At 39.3% G+C, this 11711-nt stretch overlaps 1 protein-coding gene across 2 annotated transcripts; it reads left to right on the plus strand.

The window, feature by feature from the left end:
* Positions 1 to 432: 432 nt before the first annotated feature.
* Positions 433 to 11346, plus strand: tsku (tsukushi small leucine rich proteoglycan homolog (Xenopus laevis)). 2 transcript variants are annotated; one of them, XM_046863303.1, is made up of 2 exons: positions 433 to 703; positions 8814 to 11346. In XM_046863303.1, the coding sequence occupies exon 2, from the start codon at positions 8820 to 8822 to the stop codon at positions 9873 to 9875; it is 1056 nt and encodes a 351-aa protein (XP_046719259.1). In that variant the 5' UTR covers positions 433 to 703; positions 8814 to 8819; the 3' UTR covers positions 9876 to 11346. The 2 variants fall into 2 exon arrangements, with proteins under 2 accessions (XP_046719259.1, XP_046719260.1); XM_046863304.1 differs by lacking the exon at positions 433 to 703 and adding an exon at positions 6815 to 7458.
* The last annotated feature ends 365 nt before the right edge of the window (positions 11347 to 11711 follow it).

The raw sequence follows: 11711 nt of genomic DNA on the forward strand, positions 1-11711 counted from the left end.
GTGCTCCCAGAAAGAATAGATTTTAAAAAAGGTCAAAATATTAAAGCATTATTAAAGAAAAGAAAAATCAGCTCATTGTAGTGTATATTATATTATTATTTAACACAAATAAATAAATTAATACTGGGATTAAGGTCAGTATCGATATCGACGATACTGGTCTTGCGCTGTACAGGATCGCTCATCCCTGCTGAGAGCTTCTGCAGGATGGAACAAGGTTTGGGAAAAGTGCATGAAATAGGTAGGAGAACTTATCCATAATGCTGGTAGCTTTAAATAATAAAGTCACTAATAGAAACTTGTAAAAAAAAAAAACCACGCTGTGATTTTCAGTCTTCTCTAAAAGGAGACCGCAACATGGGGAAAAGTGACTCGAATCGATTCCTAAGAGTCGGTTTTTTAAAGAGTCATTTGAGGCACGACTCGCTCCTGATTGGTCATGGAGGCATGGGTGAGTCTCCTGTTGGCTTTTTTGGAGCCATGTCCTGCCTTCTCGTCTCACTTTCAGCCAGATCTTTCTCCTCTCTTTCTCTTCTCCGTGCGCGAGACGGACGGAACATCGTGACGGTGGTGTCGGAGAGAAGCATGTGAAAGAGTCGACTCCGGTGCTGGAGTTTTCCCTCTGCAAAAGCAAAAAGAAAGAAGGAAAAGAGGAAAGAAAAGGGAGGAAGGAAGGAAAGTCAATGTGGAGTCCCAGCGCGTGGTGAGTGTGTCTCACGTCCGGGTCCCTGGTTTCACACGTGAAAAGATTGATATATATATAATATATATATATAATATATAATTCTGTATATTCCAGTTGTTTTTTGATGTTTCTTTAAATGTGTTACATGGTTTCCATTCGTCTACAGCAGCATTGCGCACACACACACACACACACACACACACACACGCGCGTTCACTTTTAAATTGGGTGTGATTTGGGTTACTTTGATTTCTGATTTTAAAAATAATAATAATAATAATCACGTGACTATTCCAGTTTCCAATCAGATTGGTCTGAAAGTTTTATTTTTCTCTGTAACAACTGCAAATTATTTATTTTTATTATTATTTTTTAAATGTTTGTGCTACATCAAAATATAGAGTTTTTTATATATATATATATATATATATAATGTATGTGTGTGTTAATGGAAGGAGTCTCCAGTGTCAGGGCTTTGTAACGGTGTCCATAACAGGAAATCTTCAGTTTCTGTACATCTAATATTGTTTTGCTTTATGCTTATTTGCATAAATAATTGTACTTATTAATAAAGATACCATGTTGGACTTCTGATCAGAAGGTTTTGAGTTTAAAGCCCAGCACAATGAAGCTGCTGCTCCTGGGACCTTCAGCAAGGCCCTTAAACCCTAGTTTCATAAATGAGATCATTGTCAGATTCTTTATCGTGAACATTATTTTTTATGACACACTTTGTTGCTTCTGGGTCTCATGTCGTCTTGTTGCAGAACACGCTAATCTAAGTTTTTCCGCTTTTTTTTTTGTATGCCCAAAACTATTGGGAAACCCGAGACCCTGGAAACCCAAACCTGTTCCAGAATGACCTGTGTGCACAAAGCCAGCTCCATGAAGAAATGCACCAGGCCTCCTCACCTACATCTCACACAAAATCTAGTGGAAGATCTTTTCAGAAGAGTGGAGGTTATTATAAGAGCACATGGAAACTAAATGTGGAATGGGACATTTAAAAAAAGTATATACCAAAACATTTGAACATATAGAATCATAGTTGAGGTGAGAGAAGTTAGCATGCAGGTCTGAAGATGCAGATGGAAACTGTAGAGGAATGGTGATGTACACCGTGAGGAGGCGGAGCCCTAGAAAAAAAGGAGAAGGAAAGAAAGATAAGCAAAGTTTTTCAAGTAAAGTATGTCTGATCAGCGCTCAACTTGGCGACGTTCCCGGCAAACTTTCCCTTCACACAAGGCCAAGGTTTTCTAACTCGCACGCCACTTACAGAACAAGATGACATTTCAAACCAGGATACACTCCGATCACACTTTCACCTTCGCGTTTAACTGAAAAAACATTTCACTCTTATCATTTCTTATCTCGAGCAGATGCGGTGCTTCCGTGATAGAACTCGGGTTACAAAATTCCAGTAACTTTCAAGAGTTGAAACGTTCCTTTGAAGTAAACGGGAATTAATTGGAATAAACCGGGAATTTAGTCTGTAACAGGGAACTTAAATGGAGTTGAAAAGAAAAAATCTTGAAAAATGTTGGTTAAAAAAAAAAATCCAGATCCTTGAATTTCTACCTGCACATTTAACAATCAGGGTCACTGAGGCCACGCCCCCTACAGGCACTACGCATTCCTCCGGAACATAGACCTCATTTCTTGAGTCCTGCACATCAAAAAATGGCAAGTTTTTACGTAAATTACACAAATATGACATACATTTATCTTTAAAACGTCTGTGCTGTTTGTGTGCAACAAAATTATTCTAACAATTGAATCCAAAAGTCCAAAATTATTATTTTTTTTAAATCTGTATCAGTTTGCATGCGTCAGCTTTGTTACCAAACGAAATGTTTGTATATGATACAGTTTATATCAAAATTTCCCAAAATTTCTAATTAATTCCCATAAATTCCCATACATTTTCCAACTTTGAATATTTCCAAAATTCCCATAGAAAGTTTTCGGCCATTTCCCGCCCCTTTGCAACCCTCGATGGAGCCACCATCCTGAGATTTGCACGCTAAATTTCAAAGTGTCAGGGTTTCCACCATTTGTTCTTCTGACCAAGTTCTCAGGATTGTTTGGTTTTGATAACAAACTGATCTGTGAACAGAAATTGTGAACAATTGCAATGTAGAGTAATACGAGTGATTCAAGAAAAAAAAATACAACTTCGGTGTAAACAGAAGAAATTCAGAACGTGGTCAGACCGAGGAACGAGTCTGATCTGTTTCCATTTAAAGATTGAGGGTTGTTCGAGAGAGGGACATTGAAAGAGAAAACACCTGGAGAGGTCATGATCCACATGAAATAACCAGATGTTTTACCTCCAGTGGAAGCCCAAGTGTCTGATCTGGTTCCTCCTGTTTCCCTGATGGTCAGACCGCAGATTTAAGAAGATCAGCCTTTTTTTCCCTTTCTGCAGCTTAGTCTCTTAATCTCCAAAGGAAGAGAACATGCAGGGGAATGTTTATCTGGGGATCTCTTACGACATCCGTTTGCTCTGGCATGAATGTGAAAGAGGCCAGCAGCAGGAAAAGGGTGAAGAAGTTGCGAGAACATTAACAAAGCCACCTCTGAAAACAGCTGCCACCAGCAGGCTTTTTCACACTCTCGAGCAGCAATCGGAACTGAAGGGAAAACGCAGGAGTGGCTGTTATAGGGCTCCTTGTGAACTGGTACTAAATACAGACAATATAGAGATGTTTGGGGGTAATCCATGGTGGGTGGTGTGGTGGGTTGTTTGGGGACTTGATGGGGTGACATGATGAACCTCAACACAAAGCAGAATGTTCTTTCACCACCTACAGTATTTTCATACAACAGCATTGTTTTATTTCACCAGCACCACGTTTCCCATTGTGCCCATTTTTTCATTCATTACTGAGCGATTTTTGACCGTTTACAGTTACATTTTCTGTCACGGAACATCCAAGCTAGCTCCTGTTCTCACCTACATTATAGCAGCAACAATCAATCTCTCTCTCGAAGGAGATTTAGGCAGAAAATTCCACGTATACAAGCAGCCGAAACTGAAGACTCCTTCCAGAAACCTGTCCTAACTGAAATCTTTACCATCACAATGATTATTTTTGTTGCAAAAAAATATCAGTTTCAAATTCTGTGGCTGCGAACGAGTTGTTGCTATAGAAACGCTGGCATGTGCTCTGGGTTATTTATCAGAAGGTTGTGGGTTCAAGCCGGGTATCACATGGCTGCCACTCTTGGGGCCCTTGAGCAAGGCCCTTAACAATCTGTGCTCCAAGGGGCTCTGACGATGGCTTCCTAACATCGTGATTGGTCACACTCGATTTAAACAGCTTCCTGTTATCGTGTAAATCCCTCTCAGATTGTACCACTGACGTAAAACAGATTTTATTTTTCAATAATGGAGAAGTGTAAGTTTATCGATACCTACAGTAGCTTGAAAAAAACATTAATTCATGGTTCGTTATTGTTACACTTCTTGCCATCGAGGCATCTTGACCAATCAGAATCGAGTTCATTAAATGCGATCAATTTAATGCGAACTTACAAAATGATCGCTAGCAAAAAATAACTAGCGTGCGTCTTCTCCGTGCCGTCCGCGATCAAGTTTCAGATTCGCCGCGTGTTTTTTCTTTCAACTTTTTTCGGATTGGTCGTTGGTTGAGGTCATGTGACCTGCCTGGAAATGTAATATTGCTTGATGCAGTGTAAAATGTCTGAATAGGGTCCATGTAGTAACAAATACCAAGAACCCTGTGAATCATATCATCCACAGTCTGTTATTTATTTTCCCCTCTGGTGGATGTTTGTATGTAAAATGGGACCGTTATCAGTCATTGAACTCTGCTCAAGTGCAGAGATTGGACCGAGGCCATGATTAGACCGTGCGCCAGGCTGCAATTAAACAGGAGTGCCGGCGTGATTATAGGGATTACATCATAACATTTCGTCTGGATTGCATTACGAAGCTAGATTAGACATACTAAAGCACGAGTGAAGGACAAACTTTCGCCTGATTATGTTCTAGATAATCTTTATATAATATAAATATACAAACGATATCGAGCCAAAAGTACTGGGACACCTGGCTTTTACCACAAAGTTGTAGCACACAATTGTATATGACGTGTTTTCCCTTCACTTGAACTAAGAGACCCAAACCTTGTTTCAGCATGACGGTGCCCCAGTTTACAAAAACAGCTCCATGAAGATCTGCTTTCCATGGGTTGGAACTTATTGTTATATACATGTATCTCTTTATTTATTTATTTTTCTCCAAAATACCAGCTTTTATGGATTAATTTTTGTCGAAAAAATATCCAACATTTAATTTATTCAAGCTCTTTAAATGAAACGAATATATAATTAATTAAATACATAAATATATGGGATAAACCATTAATTAGATGGAAAATAATGCGTCGACTTCTAGATTTGAAATGCTGGTACGTACGATTTGGTGAGAGCGTGTAATACACTTCTGCGAGCCTCATTCTTCAGGGTGGTCGTCTTTGGACGTCAGAGTTTGTACTCATCAGCCGTCAGGGGTGAGGGCGTGGCACTGCGACGTCATTTCCACTGAAACGTCTGCGCTCCAGGCATGGCTGTACATTCCTCATGTCTACTTTAAGCAAATTCCAATAATGCTTACAATACACACACACACACACACACACACTCACACACACTCCAATACAACAAAAGTATGTGAATACCTGACCAGATTCTGTGCTTTTTAAACCTCCCATTCCACTTTCGCTCTTCTGGAAAGACGTTCTACTAGATATTGTGATTTGGGTGTCAGTCACATGGGTGTTAGTAAAGTCAGGTACTGATGGATGTGAGGAGGTCTGGGGTGCAGTCAACGTTCACATTCATTACATTCAGTAGTGTTGGCGCTCTATAGCAATAGATCTTCCACTCCAACTCCTGGAAAGCAGATCTTCATGGAGCTGGCTTTGTGCACAGGGGCATCGTCATGCTGAAGCAGGTAAGGGGTCTCCTAGTTTCATGCCACTGCAGCCAAATACGCCCGATACAACTGTGTGGCTCTGACTTTGTGGTGCACATTCCGCACAACTGGAATGACATTAGATAGACGATAGATAGACATAGAACACTGACAAACAAAACACATGACACAGGTTTGGCAAGTTTGTTCTCACACAGACATACACCACATACACCACACACACCTTACGCACCTCACACACCTCGCACACATCTTATGCCGTTATAACATTATGACTGATGAAGTGAAGAACACTGATGATCTCTTCATCATGGCACCTGTTAGTGGGTGAATTTATTTATTAGGCAGCAGGTGAACATTTTGTCCTCAAAGTTGAAGTTAGAAGCAGGAAAATGGACGAGCGTAAGGATTTGAGCGAGTTTGACAAATTGTGGCGTCTAGACGTCTGGGTCAGAGCATCTCCAAAACTGCAGCTCTTGTGGCTGTTCCTGGTCTGCAGTGGTCAGAATCTATCAAAAGTGCTCCAAGGAAGGAACAGTGGTGAACCGGCGACAGGGTCGTGGGGGACGAGGCTCATTGATGCATGTGAGGAGGGAAGGCTGGTCCGTGTGGTCCGATCCAACAGACGAGCTCCTGTAGCTGCAAAATGGGACCAACACAATATTAAGCAGGTGGTCATAATGTTCTGCTGATCGATTAACAAGAAAAAAATATATATTTTCAAAAAAACAAGCCATGAGGTCAAAGGAAGTGCCTGCAGAGAGGATTGTTGCACAGACCTGGGGAAGGCTACAAAATATTCTGATTCTGCAATGAAGATTCCCCAGAGGACAGAGGACATTCTCAAATGGAAGAAGAGAGAGAGAACCTGATAGTCACTCTGTGGTCTATGTGGTTCTGTTCCCACAAAGTTCTAGGTGCAGGATTGTACAGGACGTCTGCTCTGGCGTGAAATTTTCCCTTCGCTTGAACTAGGAGACCCAAACCTGTTCCACCCTGACGATACACCTGTGCACAAATCCAAATCCATTAAGATCTGCTTTACATGGGGTTGGAGTAAAAGATCTCCTGCTGTAGAGCTCCAAACCCTATTGAACATGATGAATGGTGAACACTGACTGCACCCCAGGCCTCCTCACCTCACTTATATCGGGAGCTGACTTTGCTAACACCCTTGTGTCTAAATGAATCTCGCACAAATCTCCACAAAATCTTTCCAGAAGTGTGGAAGTTCTTTTACCAGCAGTAAACAAGGACTAAACGTGGAACGGGGTGTTAAAAAGTTTACACTGTAGCGTGATCACCGATGTTGCGTAACTTGTGAACGCCTTCCTACCTGTCAATCCAGGCACTGCGAGTCCTTTACAGCAAGCGTGAAATGTTTGATTTACGAGTCTTGGCTTTTCTTTTTATAACATGTTACGATAGCTCGTTCTGGCACGTCGTACTTGTTACAGCAAAAATTTATTGTTTCGTGACAAGATCAAAAGACGCCTCCAGGACGCTTGACGTAAATTACCACGTGCTCGGGATTGGAGTTTTGTTTCTATTTCTGCATATAAAGAGGAATACGATGCAGTGAGTTACTGTTACCTCCCTGACAACAGCAACATTTCATCATGTATTTCGATGAAACGTCTGTTTCTGCGTAACTGCGTAGGAACCAGAATTGTTCAGAGACGATCGTTTTAAACTAGATTTTATCTTTAATTCGTTTTTATCCGCCATTTTTTTTTTTTTACATTTATTTATTCAGTTGAGGATTCGCTCAGGTGGTGCTGCGATTCGAATTCACAACCTTCAGACTACGGTATGGAAAACAGCGTTAATATTTGTAAATTTAGCTATAATACACGATCAGAAGATGAGATGCTCTCGTCTCTAACTGCGAGAATAAATTGTGGTTTTGAGGTTTACAGCTTCGTATCTCACAGTTTTGTCTCTGGACACATTACAGCTGGTATATATATTTTTTTGTCCTCCTATACACGCTTCAAATATTTTTGTGTGTGTATATGATGTGTATATATTGTATTTCTGGTGTAAACATTTACTTCACTGTGAGCTTTTTAAATACAATCATTGTACTATTATATACATTATATTATAATTAGATCATATAAAATTATAAATGTGAGAAATTATATAAATATATTGTATATTCTGGATTTTTCCCCTTTAAAGTGCTAGAAATGTTTTTGTTGCTACTGTTGAAATTTTTTTTTATCAGAAATACTTGAAAATTAATAAGAATTTCTGATAAAAAAAAGAAGTTCAACAGTTCAACGCTTTGCGTATAAGGAATGGATTTTTAATAAATTTCTGTAAGCAGTACACATCAAATTAATTTAAAATCTGTTCATTAAAAAATTTATATTTACACCGAGTGCATTAATAGAAATATTGATATGATTTCATTCATTGACTCAGTCACAGCTTCAGAAAATTTCAAACAATCAGAATTTAGAGTTCAATACAGATGTGATATCGATCAATAATATACAGTTAAACTATCCACGTATAAATCAACAGTATCCTAATTCTTAGGACTAATTAATTAATTTAAATGTAATTAATTTTAGGTGAATTTACCTAAATCAATTAAAAGTTATCATTAGGGTGTTGGGGGGTGGTGTTAATGATTGGGGGCGGGGTTAGTGTTTGGGGGCGGGGTTAGTTTGTCCAACTTTTCGTATAAAGTTTGTGACGCTTTTCTGACGTGTTTTGTTTGTTTTCTTCTTATGTAGTTATTTATTGATAAATAGATACATTTATTTATTTGTTCATTTGTTTATTTATTTGTTTATTTTATACAGGAATATATGTAGTATTTAATTTTTAATGGTAATAAACCACTTTCATTGCAAAGGGACAAACTTTTTTTTTTATTAAATGTCAATTATTCAAAATAATAGGTATGTAAACATGAATGGGGAAAAAACGTATAGCTGTCTGATGACAATGTGATGTGAATATTATGATACATCATATATAATGTTTTTTTTATGCAGTTTGTAAAAGACAAACATAATGCTGCTTCTGTTTTATCTTCTAGATACATTTTTCTTCTTCATATTACGAGGCCTGCACTTTGAAAGAATCCCCAGATAGCGTGCACTGTTATCATGGACTGATAATAATCAGCTTGATGTTCTTTCTTCACAGAGCATCATGGCGGCCCTCCTGTGCCTCAGACTATCCTCGCTGCTCGCCCTGGCCACAGCAGGAGGGGTGAAGAACTGCCATCCGAAGTGCCGCTGTGAGGTGGAGAGCTACGGCCTGTTTGATAGTTTCAGCCTCACCAAGGTGGACTGCAGTGGGCTTGGACCAGAAACCACTCCCATTCCCATCCCTCTAGAAACGTCCCACTTGGACCTGTCTCACAATTCCATTAGCTCCGTCACTGACTCCATGCTGTCAGGACCCGGGTACACCACTCTGGTCAGCCTGGATCTCAGCAGCAACCTCATTTCACAAGTGAGCTCCAAGGCCTTTAACAAACTACGTTACCTGGAGACTCTGGATTTGAGCCAGAACATTTTGGAGAACCTCGGCGATGGATGCTTTTCCGGTCTCCCCTTAACCGAGGTGGATCTCAGCGACAACAAATTTGGCGAGTTTGACCTAAACGTATTCAGCACACGAGGCCAGGAAACCCCTATCAGTGTAGATCTTTCGAACAACCTTCTCAGCACGGTTTCGAGAAACCCTCACCTTCATGTGCCTTACATCAAAAGCCTGATGCTGGCAGGCAATCAGCTAAGGAAGGTGCCCAGACTTGCTGGAATTCCCTTGCAGTATTTGAGCCTGGATGGAAATCTTATCCTTGGTATTGACGAAGGAGCCTTCGAGGAGCTGACGGATCTTGTTTATCTTTCTCTCAGTGGCCTCCCTGAGCTTTCGGTCATCCATCCGAACAGCTTCAGAGGCCTGAAAAATCTCCAAGTCCTCGACCTTTCGAACAACTTTCAGCTCAAGACGTTGAGTCCAGATGTGTTTAATGGACTAAGTGCTTTACAGGAGCTCAATCTCTCCAAATCGGTGGTCACGCCGTTACCCGTCACCATCTTTAACCACATGCCCAGTATTAAAAGTGCCACTCTGGGGCCAAATATGCACTGCTGGAAAACACACAAGCAAGGACAGTTTCACCGGCAGATCGGACAGGCCAAAGCAAACGACATTTTGACTTGTGACGTTCCAGGAATCATATTGTACGCCACTTAACGATAAGAATTGAGCTCACTTTCATTCTTTAGCGCCTTATTTCCACATGACCTGTTCACTGGGCCTCAATTATCAAGCTGTAAATATTTTCAGCGACCAAACCGAAGATTCGTGGCAGATTTACGATTTAGCCTAACTTCAGTCAAGCCTATTAATTATTTATTATTATACATAGATGGTTCATTTTGACTACAGAGATTATTTATTTTTATCCATGCCCACAGAATTCTATAAAATCTCAATCTTACAAAGACGACTACACAGCAACGTTTCCAATAATGCAGCTCGGCCACTGCGGAGCTCCTTCCTGCATTCCCTTTTATTCTGATTGGAATTTCTTTTGGTTATCACTTGATGTGGAAGTGATAGCTTAGTGGATGGACTTCTAAACAGAAGATCACAAGTTCAATCCAATGCTGGGCCCTTGTGCAAGGCCCATAATAATTAGAATAATTATGTTTAGTTCTACCATGACACAGACGCTACCACTTCCCGTGTGTGCAGGGCGCCATTACATTTGCTCTGAATTAATGGCTTGGGTTATATATCCTCAAATTTCCTCAATGTATAGAATAATTAGTGTCTCAGCAGTTCTACATTTTCTGCACCATATCATTAATTCGTTCACTTTTCTAAATTGGGTCCACTTGAGGTTTTTTTTTTGCACAGGTGATGTTTATGAATTTACACATTTTCAGTATATATATGCAGATGTATTATATATAGTATTACATGTTGATTAGGAGTTGTTATGCACTTTAAGTAGAACTGCCCTTTTTTGTAGCATTTTTTTCCCATTCTGAATCCAGGCATTTTTGCTTTTCCTCACATTGTGGGTATTTTTATTTTTTTTACATTCCATGCAGTACGGACACTGTATGTGCCTGGGGCAACTTTAAGAACCACTTTATACATTCTAGCCAAAGCTGAAGGAAATTTCAGTGCCTTAATGCATACACATACACTATATGGACCAAAGATGTCCTACACAATTTGTGCTGACGGATTCAGGAGGAACCGCATATGCCTGGAGAAGTCAGATGTCCACAGGATTTTGTCCCTATAGTGTATTTCCAGTGTTGAACACGGAGTGAGTCGATTGTGGGATATTTTGAAGTATTTGCACATGTTTTGGATTTCAGTATAGGTCCATCCCTGTTCAATAAATTCTGCTTTCGATCTGCGGAGCCAGACGACGCGCAGAATCCTGAATGAACCCGTACGCTGAGAATAAAACATCATGCTCTTCCTAACAGTCTCATGGCGTGTAAATCATAGGTTTCATTCAGGTTGTGCATTAGAAGCTCGAATCACATTTGAAAAATGTTTCAGTTTTTGCACTTTATGGTCCTACATACGGAGATTAATGAAAATAAAATCAATTTGTAATTGTTGGTTTTTTTGTATGATTGTACATTTATACCAAATGTGAACATATTATCAGTAAATAAATGTGCTTTCTTTTTTTTAATTTGACCTGACTTTCTTTAATCATACATTCTGCACAATCACATTGAACAGGTTTTTATAACTATATTTAATAATTGTTATAAACAATATTATTTGTATTTTAGGACCATTTTTTGCCATGGAGTATGCTAGTACAATACTAATATACTGTATTATAATTAAAGCACACCCGTTCACTCTTAATACTTAATATTTAGGCATTGAAATTGAATTGGTAACAAATTATAAAATACCATAATAAATAAATAAAATAAAATAAAAATAACTAATATATTGATCCTCACTCTAGAATGATGATCGTTAAAAATGGCCTTATAACCCTTACCAAATTGATTGGCAGCATCAATTACTTTTCTATGATCATTG

Source organism: Silurus meridionalis, chromosome 12, assembly GCF_014805685.1.
Source record: "Silurus meridionalis isolate SWU-2019-XX chromosome 12, ASM1480568v1, whole genome shotgun sequence".
NCBI classification, from domain to species: Eukaryota; Metazoa; Chordata; class Actinopteri; order Siluriformes; family Siluridae; genus Silurus; species Silurus meridionalis.